Consider the following 16,370-nt stretch of genomic DNA (forward strand, 5'->3'; position numbering starts at 1 on the left):
ATGTTCTGATTGCACCACAAACGCAGTAGTCATCCTTACCTTTCACAGAGGCACTGAGTTTGATAAATATGAGCATGATAGTGTAGAATAATCATATCCAAGGACCAGTGGTGGGTTTCAAAAATATTTGGAACCTCTTCTGTAGGTGTGGCCTGCTTTCCGGGTCCACTGGTGGAACCTCTTCTAACCGGTTCGGTAGATTTGACGAACCGGTTCTACCGAATAGGTGCGAACCGGTAGGAACCCACCTCTGACCCAGTGACTGAGATCCTTCTTGTGTTCTTATGCACTAGTGTTAATTGTTATCCCCTTTCCTTCTCTCCCATTTGCTCCCCTATCGTGTATGACCGACTGCAGAAACAGAGGGATGAGGACTCGCCTGGGCTGTCTGTCTCACAAGTCAGACTCATGCAGTGACTTCACAGCTATCCTCCCGGACAAACCAACCCGGGGTTTGAAGTAAGTAGGGGGGCTTTGTTTTCAGTGAGGGATCCCTTTCTCCTTTCTTTTCTTCTTTTCTTGACCAAGGATCTACCGACTGACCATTTTCAGGAGACACAGTTTTAAGTTTAAGTTTAAGTTTTATTTTATTTATATGCTGCCCTATTCCCAAAAGGGGACTCAGGGCGGCGAACAACTTAAACGGGAAAGGGAAACATACAAGTACAAAATAGACATTTAAAATGACCAACAACCACACCTGTCGAGAGGGGAAGGGAGCTCATCAACCCCAGGCCTGCCGACACAGCCAGGTTTTGACGGCTTTTCGGAAAGCAGGGAGTGAGGGTCCGAATCTCCGCGGGGAGTTCGTTCCAAAGGGCCGGAGCTGCAACAGAGAAGGCCCTCCCCCGGGTCGTAGCTAGATGGCATTGGCTGGTAGACGGAACCCGGAGGAGGCCAACCCTGTGTGATCTAATGGGTCTTTGGGAGGTAATTGGCAGCAGGCGGTCTCTCAAGTACCCAGGTCCAATACCATGAAGGGCTTTATAAGTGATAACTAGCACCTTGAAGCGTATCCGGAGACCGATTGGAAGCCAGTGCAGCTCGCGAAGGATAGGTGTAACGTGGGTGTATCGAGGTACACCCACAATCGCTCGCGCAGCCGCATTCTGGACCGGTTGAAGTCTCCGAATGCTCTTCAAGGGCTGCCCCATGTAGAGCACATTGCAGGAGGAGTCTTTAAAAAATTTCACGAGTGAGGATAAAAATAAATAAATAAAAAATAAATAAAAATAATATTTACAGATTTTCTTTCACTGTAGCAATTATGGCTTTCTGTACACCATTTTCGACAATTGGCAAGGTGAAGGAATTTACCAAGTTAGGGAGAAATGCAATAACTGGCAAGAGAGACATGGGAGGGTGGGGGTTGTTGAGATGTGTGTGTAGGAATGCTCTCATGTGAGAGCTACAATTAAGTACTTGCACCAATTAGGAGTATCTAGGTTGTTATTGGTATACTGCAGTAGTGGGATTCAGCCGGTTCGCACCTATTCGGAAGAACCGGTTGGTAACTTTCTAAGCAGTTTGGAGAACCGATTGTTGGAAGAAATCTCCTTTTGTCCCCCCCCCAACTTTACGGGGCTAATCCTGTAAGGAAGGCAGGAAGGAAACATTCTGGTGTTGTTTCTAGCCTCATCTTTATTGCCCCGCTTACAGAAACTGCCTCTCCGGTTAACCCTTATTACATTGTAACAGTTAAGGCGAAGTGCCCATCGACCTGAGTGACGTTGACTTGGCCACGCCCACATGATCACATGACCACCGAGCCCCACCTACCCAGCTGGTCATTAGGGCAGAGAACTGGTTGTTAGCTTATTTGAATCCCACCACTGGTATACTAATGTCATAATGCCTGTGTCATCATTGCCCCAACTCCACACACATACACTGATATCCACAGGAGGTTCTGATAAACGATTTACTAGCAAATACAGCTTTGTGTGTTTATCTTCTGCCCATTCCTGATACAGCAGAATAAGCTATTAACTGATCTGTAATATTAGCTGAATTATTTCAGATACATAACATGGACACATCAGATTTATAGAATTTTAATAAATTATTTTGGGCAATTTTTGTAGCTCTTGACTTTCCCTTTCCCCCCCAATAGAAGATTGTCCACAGAAGAAGCTACCCGATGGGGAGATTCTTTTGATGTTCTCCTGACTCATAAATGTAAGTAGAAAAGCATATCCATTGCACTGGATTATTTGCCTTCGTGCTCAAAAATGTGCCTAGAGTTTATTAATAAAAAAATTATTGAGTAATTATGCATACAGCAGGAGAGCGATTCAGTTATCTGAAAATCTGTGGTGGATTAGATACCGTGGGGATTTTCTTTACATGGGTGAGTTTTAAATTGATTGTGACAAGTCCAGGAGGAAATAAATGTGACTCCCGCCCCCCCAACTTCAGTTGCTATTATTCTCAAGTGACAAAATGTATTTCAGATTTTTTTTTTTTTTTAAAGCAGAGGTGGCCAATTTCATTTCAACTGTTTCTGGATTCCCGCTCCTATCAGCCATAGTGATTGTTTCTCCCAGTTTACAGCCATTACAGCTATAATGCAGAGATAGAAATTCCAAATCAGGAATGAAAAGATAAAAGATAGGGAAACCGTCTTCATATTTTACGTGTTATGTGCATTTCCTTAGCCCTAGTTTTTACATGAATGAGACAGGGAAAGGAAGCAGAATGCAGCTTATAGAATTCTTTCCAAAGTCTTAATTATGGCAAGTACTAGTGGTTACATATTTGGGAAGGAGAAGAAGGAAGAATGCAGATCAAAATTGGAAGTTGGGGGCATTCTGACTACCTCTCTGATACCATCCCTACCTCTCTCATTGGGAGATTTTTGTTTTAAACGAATTTCTTCTCTTTGCAACTCCCAACCTTCCATTTTCAAACTTGATCTTCCTCACGTTTAGTCCTGTTCTCTTAGAGGAGAGTTATCTTACTGATGGATGGGCAGCAGTGGTGGGTTTCAATTTTTTTCCCCGAACGTACTCTGTGGGTGTGGCCTCCTTTGTGGGAGTGGCTTGCCGGCCATGTGACCTGGTGGGAGTGGCTTGCTGGCCATGTGTTTTCTTTCTTTCTTTTTTTCTTTCTCTCTCTTTCTTTGTCTCTCTCTCTCTCTCTTTCCTTCCTTTTGTCTCTCTGACCCTTTTTCCTTTTTTCTTTCATCTCTCTCACTTTTTCTTTCTTTTTTTCTTTTTTCTTTATTTATTTCTTCCTTTTTATCTTTCTCTCTCTCTCTCTCTGTGTGTGTGTGTGTGTGTGTGTGTGTGAGTGAGTGGTGGATTTCAAAAAATTTTGGAACCTCTTCTGTAGGTGTGGCCTGCTTTCCAGGTCCACTGGTGGAACCTCTTCTAACCGGTTTGGTAGATTTGATGAACCGGTTCTACCATACTGGGGCAAACTGGGAGGAACCCACCTCTGATGGGCAGGTGGACAATTGAACAGGCAGTAACTTGAGTCCCTTTAGAGAATGTATTTCCAACTTTTTGTGGATCTTCTGGTTGGCTACTGTGGAATTTTCCTGTGTGGAGAGAAAGACTAATTGACATAAAATGATTAGGTGAGTTTCCATGGTTGAAGGTGTACTGGAACCTGGGTGTCCCCAGTGTAAACCAGCACTATTTGTCACTATACCAGGATGGTCTTCCTTTTTTCGCCACACCCAAATCAGCTTCATCTCTCTTTGGCAGCTGAGCTGATTGTGGCCAAGTTGTTTTGGAAGAGGAACCATTTTGAAACCAGGACTAACAAAGCTCCAATCTCACCTTCCCTGTGGCAGCTCACTCTTTATTCCAGTATTTCTGAATCAGCAAAATGAAGAGATAATATATTGATTTCCAGCTGTATTTAAAGGGTGCAAGAGTGAATTCTAGCTCCAACCTACCTATGCTATCTGTTCTGTCCCCCCTTCTCCGCTCGTTAACAGACGACAGGCAGACAAACGTAAAAGGGAAGAACTTTATCAGTCCTCGGCTCAGACTGGCTGCGAGCCCAAAAATAAACATAAATCAAGTCTCTGACCAGAAGATAACAGAATACAAAACAAAACTCTTACAAAACAATTCACTTCTCCAAGTGTCTCCTTGAAATCAGGGTTACAGAAAGCAAATCACTTCTCCAAGTGTCTCTCACAAACAAACCATGACTGAAGAATGATGAACGAATGAATGAACGTTGACTCCTGCAACCAGGGCGTTGCACCATCCATCCTTTTATCACCAGAAGACGCCACTAACGAGCCCCAGCTGCATTGTTAATCTTGCATCCCGACTCAACTCACAGCAAACTTCTGCTGAGTCACAACAGCTATCTATACTGACCACAACACCACTATACTTCAAATCTTTCTTTGAGATGTCACTCTCTTATTGGTCAGACATAATAAATAAAACCTCTTAGGAGTTTTTAAATCAACCCTTCTCTCTCCTGAATATAGTTGTCAAGCTTTGGGAAACTTTATAGCATAATGGCATGGCATGAAACAATTTTTGCTGAAAATAACATTGGAGACTTAAAAGAGACAGGTGCTATTTTTTCAACAGTAACCCTCTAATAATCGAAACTGTTACTAATTATTGGCTAGAGAGGAATGTCCCCTCACATCCTGAGTCTTGTTCCCTGTTTATATTCCCATCTTAACAAGGAGCTTTGGGATTTTTCTAATAAGTTAATTAAAATGAGTGGAAATTGGGCATTCAGATCTCTAAGGTAGGCTGCAGATTTCCTCCCCGCGGCATTGTTTAGTATGAAAAGCTACTTATTTCAGATCGCGCACAATATAATTTATGTTCAGCAAGAAAAACCTACAATCTGGCATTTCCATATAATTTTATTTCAATCTGTGAAGCCATATAATCAACTTGCTTTGTGTCATTTATAACCAATCTATTATCCCAGTGGTAGTCGTGAAAATACTATTTTGGTACGCTGACATATCTATTTCTGTTGATATCAACATATTTGCTGATATTATACACATGGCTGTAATTTTTATGAACCTGCCACACATTTTAGCTAACCGTAGTTAGATTGTTAACTTATTTCTTTTAAAGAAATATTTGATTCTGCTTTTTGCTTAATGTTTGGTATAGTAGTTAAGGCACCAAGGAACATGAATTCTAGTTTCACCTTAGGCACGAAGCCAGCTGGCTGATTTTGAGCCAGTCGTTCAGTGGTGGATTTCAAAAATTGTTCGAACCTACTCTGTGGGTGTGGCCTCCTTTGTGGGAGTGGCTTGCCACCCATGTGACTGGATGGGAGTGGCTTGCCGCCCATGTGACCGGATGGGAGTGGCTTGCCACCCATGTGACCGGATATGAAGATGCCAACGACACTTGTCAGAACCACCTTAAATTATCTCACACACAGCACTGGCATGCATAAGGATATGATGTAAACTTGTTTTTTAAAAGGCATCTTTGGTTTGCGTTAAAACAACTTCAACACACACAATGTTCTGATTGCACCACAAACGCAGTAGTCATCCTTACCTTTCACAGAGGCACTGAGTTTTATAAATAGGAGCATGATAGTGTGGAATAATCATATCCAAGGACCAGTGGTGGGTTTCAAAATTTTTTGGAAGCTCTTCTGTAGGTGTGGCCTGCTTTCCGGGTCCACTGGTGGAACCTCTTCTAACCGGTTCGGTAGATTTGACGAACCGGTTCTACCGAATAGGTGCGAACTGGTAGGAACCCACCTCTGCAGTTGTTTCTCTCAGAGCTAGGAAGCAGGCGTCTTCCAAAAACCTTGCCAAGAAAACTGCAGAGACTTGTCTAAGTAGTCATCATATACAGTACATATTAAGATTGTTTTCAATAAGCATAATCATAAAAATAAACAGCCAATTAGTAACTTGAAGGATATCTATCTATCTATCTATCTATCTATCTATCTATCTATCTATCTATCTATATCTATATCTATATCTATATCTATATCTATATCTATATCTATATCATCTATATCTATCTACATACCTACATACCTACATACCTACCTACCTACCTACCTACCTACCTACCTACATACATACATACATACATACATACATACATACATATATATATATATATATATATATATATATATATATATATATATATATACTAATCAGCTGCTTGCATTATATTTATGGTTGCTTTAAACTTGTTGAAAATAATTTTAATGATTGATCGTGGTTTTTTACGCTTTTTAGATCTTATAAATGGCTTTGACTAATTTTGTGAGAAAGGGGAATCATGGTATGTCAATGATCTGAATAATAAATGATAGATATACTTTGTCATTGCGCATATAAAAATCATAGAAGAGGATTTTTGTGTAGGAAAAGTGATCAGGCTGTGTTCGGGTCAACTTGACTAAATCATATATTCTTGCAAAGTAAATTGAAAGCCAACATTTGGAAGCAGCTCATATAGACCCCTCTCACTAATTCACAGAAACATAAGGAGGAAGAAGTGTAGCACAGTAAGTTATTATAGCCACTATCAATGAATTGGTTTTAGCATACCTATGGAGTTGATTTCATTGTCTGGTTTACTTGACATGAATCTTGCAAATCTCATTTTGCTGCACCTCCCTTTCCTTCTTCTGTGGAATAGGGAGATGTCTGTCTGAGCTGCTTCCAAATGTTATCTGGACATTGTGGACTTAAAAAAAAATATTTTAGCACCTTTTGCCTACGCAACAGCTTTTGCATATCTCTGTCGAGGTCATCCCCCTTACTGTCTACAAGAACATGCTGAATTAATCTCATTTACTTGTAACTAAGGCACGTGTTATTATATTGAGATCTGTAACCAAGGCATGTGTTATTATAGCCACAACTGAGTTTATTGGGATAGAGGCAGTGGATTTCCAGTCTGGGTGCAGCTGCACCCTTGTAAAGTGAGTTCAGAAGTATTCTCAGATGCACACCTGATTCTAACAGGTTAAACAATGTCAAAGACTATGGGTCTGGGACAGTGGTTGGTTTCAAAAATTTTTCAAACCTACTCTGTGGGTGTGGCCTCCTTTGTGGGAGTGGCTTGTCGGCCATGTGACCTGGTGGGAGTGGCTTGCTGGCCATGTGTTTTCTCTCTCTCTCTCTCTCTCTCTCTCTCTCTCTCTCTCTCTCCTTCCTTCCTTTTGTCTCTCTGTCCCTTTTTCCTTTTTTTCTTTCATCTCTCTTTCACTTTCTTTTTTCTTTATTTATTTATTTCTTCCTTCCTTTCTCTTTCTCTCTCTGTGTGAGTCTGTGTGTGTGTGTCTGTGTGTCTGTGTGTGTGTGTGTGTCAGTGGTGGGTTTCAAAATTTTTTGGAACCTCTTCTGTAGGTGTGGCCTGCTTTCGGGGTCCACTGGTGGAACCTCTTCTAACCGGTTCGGTGGATTTGACGAACCGGTTCTACCGAACTGGTGCGAACTGGTAGGAACCCACCTCTGGTCTGGGAGAGCCAGGAGCACCAATAATTTCTTTGATCAAATCCCAGTGTGTACCCTTTTAACAAGCCCAATATCAGCCCCAGAGACAGTTCAGAAGATCAGTTTCTATGTAGCTGGAAAATAGAAGAACAGAGTTGGCTGGAAGGAATGCTCAACCCAGAAGTATTTTATATTTTTGAAAGGAGGGGCATCACTGCAGAAGTGAAGGAAGCTTCATCAGAATTAAAGGATTTTGTGTGCTCAGACAGGGAGAGCTCACTTCCTAAAAACCTCCATTTGTGCTGATAATAACTGAATTAGAGAATCAATCTTCTGATTCAGTTTCTTGTCAGTTTCTTATTATTGACTCACTTCTTTATTTCAACTAAAGATGGTCTCAAGGTTTGAAATGTTGGGAAGCAATCAGCCTTAGAAAATTACAAAAACACTATCCATAAAAATTTAAAGAAGGGAGTGACATCCCTAGTAATGTCATAGCAGTAATTTATTTTATTTCTTATTTGTATCCTCCCTTTATTACTTTTACAAATAATGCAGCAAATATATTCCCACATCTTTCTTCTATTTTCCCCACAATAACCATCTCTGGGAGAAGTGCATTGGGCTGAGACAGAGTGAGTAGCCCAAGGTCCAGTGGTGGGTTTCAAAAATTGTTGGAACCTACTCTGTGGGTGTGGCTTGCCGCCCATGTGACCGGATATGAAATTATGAATTAGTACTTAGTTGGTCCAAGTAGCTATTCAGAAACTCTGGCATTGAAGCATGCAAGTCTTAAAGCTGTCAAGTTACAAGATCCTTGCCAGTGGTGGGTTTCAAACATTTTTTGGAACTTCTTCTGTAGGTGTGGCCTGCTTTCCGGGTCCACTGGTGGAACCTCTTCTAACCGGTTCAGTAGATTTGACGAACCGGTTCTACCGAATAGGTGCGAACTGGTAGGAACCCACCTCTGCCAAGGTCACTCAATTGGTTTTATGGCTAAGCCATGATTAGAACTCACAGCCTCCCACTTTCTTTGGTTTACTTTGGTTTGCTGCAGCTTCCAAACAGATCTACTCTGATCTCCATACTTGCTGCTGGTGTCTCTCTCAATATTACATTTGATCTTGTTCTGTTACGTTTTGGGAGAGTTATCCTGCTCTTGGAGAAACACATGGATGGCCCAGTCCTAAGCCTTTTACAATAGAAGAGTTGGAAGGGACCTTGGAGGTCTTCTAGTCCAACCCCCTGCCTAGGCAGGAAACCCTATACCGTTTCAGACAGATGGCTATCCAACATCTTCTTAAAGACTTGCAGTGTTGGGGCATTCACAACTTCTGGAGGCAACTTCTGTTCCACTGATTGAGTGTTCTAACTGTCAGGAAATTCCTCCTCGGTTATAAGTTGCTTCTCTCCTTGATTAGTTTCCACCCATTGCTTCTTGTTCTACCCTCAAGTGCCTTGGAGAATAGAGCTTTACATCTTTCTAATTATAAATAATATGTATATGTGTATGCATATGTGTTGTGACTCAGCAGAAGTTTGCTGTGAGTTGAGTCGGGATGCAGAAATAACAATGCAGCTGGGGCTCGTTAGTGTGGTCTTCTGGAGATAAAAGGACTGATGGTGCCACGCCCTGGTTGCAGAAGTCAACGTTCATCGTTCGTTCGTGGGTAATCGTTCGTGTATGGAGAATTCAGTTCTGTTCCTGTTTGAGTTTGTGAGACACTTGGATAAGTGATTTTGCTTCTTGAAAACTTGGTGCTGTAAGAGTTTTGTTTCTCCATTCTGCTGCGTAACCCTTGTTTGAAAGAGACTTTATCTAGGTTTATTTTGGGCACGCAGCCAGTGTGAGCCGAGACTGATAAAGTTATTTCCTTTTACGTCTGTCTGACTGTCGTCTGTTAACGAGCGAAGAAGTGGGGGGGTCAGAATACATATGCATAAACACACACACACACACAAACACATCCCATTAGGTCAAACTGAATAAAAATAATACTGTTAACTTTAAAATATAACTCAGTTTGGCACTTGGAGGGAAAAATTCCAATGAGAGACCATTTCAATTGAAAAATGAGTGCCTACATATTAAATAGAAAATCCCTCTTGAACACAAGGGGTCAGACAATACTGAAAGATAACCAGCATTTCCTATGCTAGTGTTTCTATTATTAAAATTGCAACCTTAGACGGCCTCTAAATAGAAACAACTCACCGGGACTCCATTTCAAACATTACTTCTTTACCATTTGATGACTTGATAAACTGCCAATGACAGTTCAGGAAAATGACATCTGGTTGGTTCGTTTCCAGCTTATTTTAATAATGCCTCAGCTTTCCCTTGATTAACTGGAAATGGAATAAAGAAAGCTCCCACTCATGGACTATTTCGTCTGTGCCTTTGAGTCAACCCATACAATTTTCCTGGCAAGATTTTTAAGAGTGGTTTCCTTCGCCTTCAGAGAATAATTAGTCTGCCACATAAAGGGCTCCATGCCTGAGGTGGAACTAGTTACTAGAACATATGCTCCAGGGGTGGGTTCCTGCCAGTTCTAACCTCTTCTATAGAAGAGGTTCCACAAATCTACCGTGCCATTTAGAACCGGTTCCAGCTCCCTCCCCCCGCCTGTCCACACATCATCAAGCTAAAGAGCGAGAGGAGGAATTCTGGGAGTTGAAGTCCACAAGTCTTAAAGCTATCAAGTTTGAACACCCCTGGGGTTTTTTTCCCCTAAAGGGTTAGGGGTGTGAGGGTCTTGTAACTTGACAGCTTTAAGACTTGCACACTTCAATGCCAGAGTTCCTGAGCCAACATGACTGGAGGAGGAATTCTGGGAGTTGAAGTCCACAAGTCTTAAAGCTGTCAAGTTTGAACACCTCTGGGGTTTTTTTTCCTAAAGGGTTAGAGGTGCAAGGGTCTTGTAACTTGACAGCTTTAAGACTTGCGTGCTTCAAATGCCAGAGTTTCTGAGCCAACATTTTGGTTGCTAAGCAAGAGCGTTGTTAAGTGAGTTTCACCACATTTTATAAGTTGGCCACACCCATCCAGTCACATGGCTGGAAAGCCACTCCCACCAAGTCACATGGCCAGCAAGCCACTCCCACAAAGCAGGCCACACCTACAGAAGAGGTTCTAAAAATTTTTTGAAACCCACCACTGATATGCTCTCCTGTTTTCTGGCCTGGCATTATATCAAACTGGTTCCCACATGTACGGTTTTATATCATTCAGTCCTGAACAACATCCTGCTACAACATTTATTCATATGTAGCTCACACTAAGTAAAAGTTCACAAGTTATATTAATTTTTTTTAAAAACTTCTAACTATCAAGTTCAGCCTACTTAGTGTTTCCTGTTGAGCATAGGAATTAATGATATATTTGCTCTAATTAATGGACAGTATTTCAGGTGTTATTAAAATAACAATTTGTCTTCCTATAAGAAGTAGGATTACCAATTTCCTCTTCTTTTTATAAAGGAATTCTATTCTGCTGTAAACAGAAAAATAATGATGAATGGAAAATAGTAACCCATTTTCCATGTCAGAACAGAAATAGATGTTGGAGCTATTAATAGCTTTTAAAAAAAACGATAAAATCAAGTTTGATTCCTGGTGATTACATTGACACCTAATTAGCTGTTCAGTGCTAATTGTCTACCTGTCCTCAATAGGAAATGGGTTACGTTCAGAAATAGAACAATTTTAATTAAAGGTCACAGATATTTAAAAGCTTCAAAAGTTTTGTGCCACACGATGCATTTAAGCAGGTTGCCATTACAGTAACGCTTCATTTTAAAGAAACAAATCTGAAAAAAAACATGGGCGAACAGAGCAAAATACTTATCATTTGAATACTCTGTAAAATATGAATGCAAGAAAGAATAGCAGTTCCAGAGAAAATTGCTGGTCTGGACTTTGAAATCCCTTCTATTTGCTACTCACAGCATGAGTAAAGATTATTAGGTTTGAAATAATAACAAAGCTCTATCTGCTGCAGTTGACTAATAAAGACAATTTCATATACACTTGTTATCATCTGATATTTCTGACACTGAGATGAATTTGTCGCAGTGAATCTATTCTATTTTGCTGTGAGTTGTTCTCTTCCCTGTGGCCATATCATTGATGTGAAGTCTCTAATTTTAGATGCTAAATCTCAAAAGCGGGAGGAAAACAGAAAGGGAATTGCTCCTAGAAAGGAAGGGAGGAGAGCTGAAATGCCAGAGAGATCGAACAAACTTGTCTTCCTTGTCCAGTTGTTGAGAATATACTTGGCCTAACAAATGAAGATTTCTTTCGACAAGTCGCTGGGCTAGGCAAAAAATAACAGTATACGTCACGTTACATCTCTTCAAGGCTAGCTGTGTTTTTTCCGGTCATAGTGGGATGAATCTATCCTCAAATCCACAGCCTGATGACAACTTACTGACATAGAGAAAAATCCTGATTGGAAATGTCTGGCTTTGCCCCAGGGAGATTTCCACTTTTCTCATCCTTCCTGTTGAACATGGCAATGTTGGACATTCCTAGTAGCCTTCCAGTTCTTCTGAACCCAAATTTTTAAACTTTTGCATGTGGTTGCCAGGTTTAAAAAATGAAACACTCTAAAAAAGATATGGTCAAATTCCAATCACAGGGCTTTGATTGTTGTTTTTTTGTTTTAAATAACTGGCTATGTAAAAATGCCGAATCCCATTGAAAGGTTTGCTTCTAAGTGTAGATAAAGGACCAAAGTACCCATTTAAAACAACAACAACAACAACAACAACATCCAGTTCTCTTGCCCTTTACAGTGATGAAAGAAATGTCCTTCTGGGTTCAGCTCCAAGTGGGGAAAAAGACACTGGAGGCATGGAGGCTGCTTGGAAAGATGGTTTATTGGTGGACAGGGCCACATGGCTTGAGCCCTGAAGATTATCACATGCTTCAATGTTGGTGGGGAAGAAGAGAAGGGCTGAGGGAGGGGCTTGCTAGGCTTTTTATAACCTGTTCACTCCCACCTCTCTGTTTCCTGTTCCTGTGTAAGAAATGTATTCTGATGGGTTGTCAGACTCCTATAGGGCCATGCAGGGGCAACTCTCTAGGCTGTGTTTTGAATCCAGGTTTGGTTGAGTTCTCAGATGCCATGTGGTCAGTTGAGTAAAGGGCCAATATTATCATGCCTTTACTCCCATCCCCTCTGGGGCTGCAGTGGAGAAGTCTTTATTATGTAAAGTGGACTGGCTTGGCCTTCTTAATGGCCCATTAACAGTGGGGATGGGCAGGAAGCTACAGGCAGCTATTCTGTCTTTTAAAACATGTTTCTTTCTTTTCACATCCAGAGAAATATTCTGCCTTTTCAATATTTCCTAGGATATTTCATTTTTCTGGGAGAGGGCTGGATGATAACTTCCCACAACAGATAAGGTGGGGGGGGGGAGACTTCATTTTTATAGAAATGAGCAGCTAAGTTTATTTGCCTTTGAAGCCTCAAATAAACTTCTTTTCGTTCAGCTTCAATAGCTGAGAAGAAAAGGACTTGAAATGACAAGGCATGGATATTAAGGCCAATGTGAGGATATGAGCCCCCCCCCCCCAGCATACTGGCGGGAAAGAAATAAACTTTTTGTATATGAGAATGGGGGCAATAAGGTCACTGATCCATTGCTGTTTCAGTCATACACAGTTCCAGGGTTCAAAATCCTTTGGGAATAGAAAAAGTTTGTGGTTCCAAAAATTATCTTCATCATGTGAGGGACTGACTAGAAGTATGTGCTCTAATTGTATCACCGTTGCGTTTTCCTTTCTGGAATGGCTGGATTTCTTCATGAAAGTCACCTTGCAATTTCCTGTTTTTTTTCACTGGCTGCTGTTTAGACTTGGCAAGGAAGCTCACAACCCCAGAGACAGAATCAGGCATGCTACTTTAATATGTGTTTAGGTGAGGGAAGTTGTCAGCTTTAATCTGTTAATGGAGTGACAGCTGCACAGTCTGCACCAGAGTTTCTCAACCGTGGCAATTTGAAAGTATGTGGACTTCAGCTCCAGAATTCACCAGCCAATCATGAAGACTTATGGACTTCAAATTCCTGGCTGGGGAATTACAGGAGTTGAAATTCACACATCTTCAATAGCAATAGCAATAGCAATAGCAGTTAGACTTATATACCGCTTCATAGGGCTTTCAGCCCTCTCTAAGCGGTTTACAGAGTCAGCATATCGCCCCCAACAACAATCCGGGTCCTCATTTTATCCACCTCGGAAGGATGGAAGGCTGAGTCAACCCTGAGCCGGTGAGATTAGAACCGCTGAACTGCAGATAACAATAGCAATAGCAATAGCAGTTAGACTTATATACCACTTCAGAGGGCTTTCAGCCCCCTCTAAGCGGTTTACAGAGTCAGCATATTGCCCCCAATAATCCGGGTCCTCATTTTACCCACCTCGGAAGGATGGAAGGCTGAGTCAACCCTGAGCCGGTGAGATTTGAACAGCCGAACTGCAGAACTGCAGTCAGCTGAAGTAGCCTGCAGTGCTGCATTTAACCACTGCGCCACCTCGGCTCTAGTTCCGAGGTTGAGAAACTCTGGTCTACATAACAGAATTTAGAGTTGGAAGGGATCTTGGAGGTCTTTTAGGGAAATCCCTTGCTCAAGCAGGAAACTTTTTAACATTTCAGACAAATGGACGTCCGGTATTGGAGCAGCCCAGTGGTGGGTTTCAAAAATTGTTCGAACCTACTCTGTGGGTGTGGCTTCCTTTGTGGGAGTGGCTTGCCGCCCATGTGACTGGATGGGAGTGGCTTTCCACCCATGTGACCGGATATGAAGATGCTGACGACACTTGTCAGAACCACCTTAAATTCCCTCACACACAGCATTGGCATGCATAAGAATACGATGTCAACTTGTTTTTTAAAAGGCATCTTTGGTTTGCGTTAAAACAACTTCAACACACGCAATGTTCTGATTGCACCACAAACGCAGTAGTCATCCTCACCTTTCACAGAGGCACTGAGTTTTATAAATAGGAGCATGATAGTGTAGAATAATCATATCCAAGGACCAGTGGTGGGGTTCAAAAAGTGTTGGAACCTCTTCTGTAGGTGTGGCCTGCTTTCCGGGTCCACTGGTGGAACCTCTTCTAACCGGTTCGGTAGATTTGACGAACCGGTTCTACCGAATAGGTGTGAACTGGTAGGAACCCACCTCTGGAGCAGCCAAAACTTCTTGAGGCAAGTCGTTCCACTGATTAATTGTTCTCACCGACAGGGAATTACTCCTTAGTTCTAGGTTGGTTCTCTCCTTGATTAGTTTCCATCGCCATCTCTGCTGAGAGCCTTGTGGGAAGGTAATGTTCCCACCCCAGCTGAAATGCTAAGGCGACTACGAAAGTGTTGCTGTTCTTTTGTAGAAATACCTTCTGCTTTCATCTTCCATGGAAGACTTCTGCAGTTTGGTATTTTAACAAGGCAGACTATAGCAATAGCAATAGCAGTTAGACTTATATACTGCTTCATAGGGCTTTCAGCCCTCTCTAAGCGGTTTACAGAGTCAGCATATCGCCCCCACAGTCTGGGTCCTCATTTCACCCACCTCGGAGGGATGGAAGGCTGAGTCAACCTTGAGCCGGTGAGATTAGAACCGCCGAACTGCAGATAACAGTCAGCTGAAGTGGCCTGCGGTACTGCACCCTAACCACTGCGCCACCTCGGCTCTTTTAGACTATAAACTGTCTCGAAATACAGGACAAGACAGGGCAGTAAAACATGTCTTCACGACCTGAGGAGAGAGGGCCCTCCCAAACCCAGCTTTCTTAAATTGTATTTTCAGCTTTTTGCTAAAGAAGTCACTTTATCAGAAAGGTTCCTTTTGTCTCTTGAAAACAATTTCCTCTTCCTTCACTTATCCCATTCACACAGGTTCCATCCATTTCTTTACTCTTGCTATTCCTGGCACATAAAGGGGAGATGGGTGGGAATGAAGGAGATCATTTGGGACGTGACCCGTCAAAACCGCGGTAGACAAAACCGCGCTCGACGAAAGCGCGTATCTGACGTCATCAGCAGCGTGACGAAAAAAATTAAAAAATAAATAAAATTAAAATTAAAATTAAATTAAAGCAAGCCGATTCACATAAAGGTAAGGGTTAGATTTAGGGTTAGGGTTAGGGTTAGGGTTAGGGTTAGGGTTAGGTTAAGGGTTAGGGTTAGGGTTAGGTTTAGGGTTACGTTAAGCGTTAGGGTTAGGTTTAGCGTTAGGTTAAGGGTTACCGTTAGGTTTAGGGTTAGGTTTAGGGTTAGGTTTAGGGTTAGGTTTAGGGTTAGGTTAAGGGTTAGGTTTAGGGTTAGGTTTAGGGTTAGGTTTGGGGGGGTTAGGGTAAGGTTTTCGCTTTAATTTTAAATTTACCGCTCACAGCGCAATGTTTGCGTCGCACTGTGATGACGTCACGTACGTGCTTTTGTCAAGCGCGCAATTGTCTACCGCGGTTTTGTGGTGGAACCCATTTGGGAAAGACAGACAACTAAAAACAATGTTTCGTTTTCGAATGAACTGACAAAAAAAAGCTGAAAAAAGTAATTGTTAAAGCTCAAAATAGATGTTATCGGACTTCATCAAGCAGAATATCGTGCCTCGACATTCATCGAGCCATTTCTCAGCTTTAATAAAAAAAAGATGGGGAATATTTGGCTGGTTTCAAGAAGGTGAATATTACAGCAAATTCAGAAAGATTGAGCACAATTCTAAGGAACCAGATTTATTCCAACAATCATTGGGTGCCTCTTTTACAAGAAAATACATGGAAAGCAAAGTTTTTTTTTTTTTACAGAAGTTGAAAGCTGCAAGGAAAGAAGTCCTAGGGATATGATTTGCTGGTCAGTTTGAGGAAGTTAGAGAGGTACCGGTCTGTGTACCTGGGGTTTTTTTCTACTGCTTGGCAAAAAGACCCTTTCAAGAGTTGCAGG

At 41.7% G+C, this 16,370-nt stretch overlaps 1 protein-coding gene across 1 annotated transcript in view; it reads left to right on the forward strand.

Annotated features, from left to right (window-relative positions):
• Positions 1-343: 343 nt before the first annotated feature.
• Positions 344-16,370, forward strand: part of RGS8 (regulator of G protein signaling 8) — a 28,403-nt gene continuing 12,376 nt past the window's right edge. The window contains 2 exon segments of the mRNA XM_032226795.1: positions 344-459; positions 2,114-2,178. Of these exon segments, the coding sequence (XP_032082686.1) occupies positions 344-459; positions 2,114-2,178 (181 nt within the window).

This window comes from Thamnophis elegans, chromosome 11 (assembly GCF_009769535.1).
Source record: "Thamnophis elegans isolate rThaEle1 chromosome 11, rThaEle1.pri, whole genome shotgun sequence".
Taxonomy (NCBI): domain Eukaryota; kingdom Metazoa; phylum Chordata; class Lepidosauria; order Squamata; family Colubridae; genus Thamnophis; species Thamnophis elegans.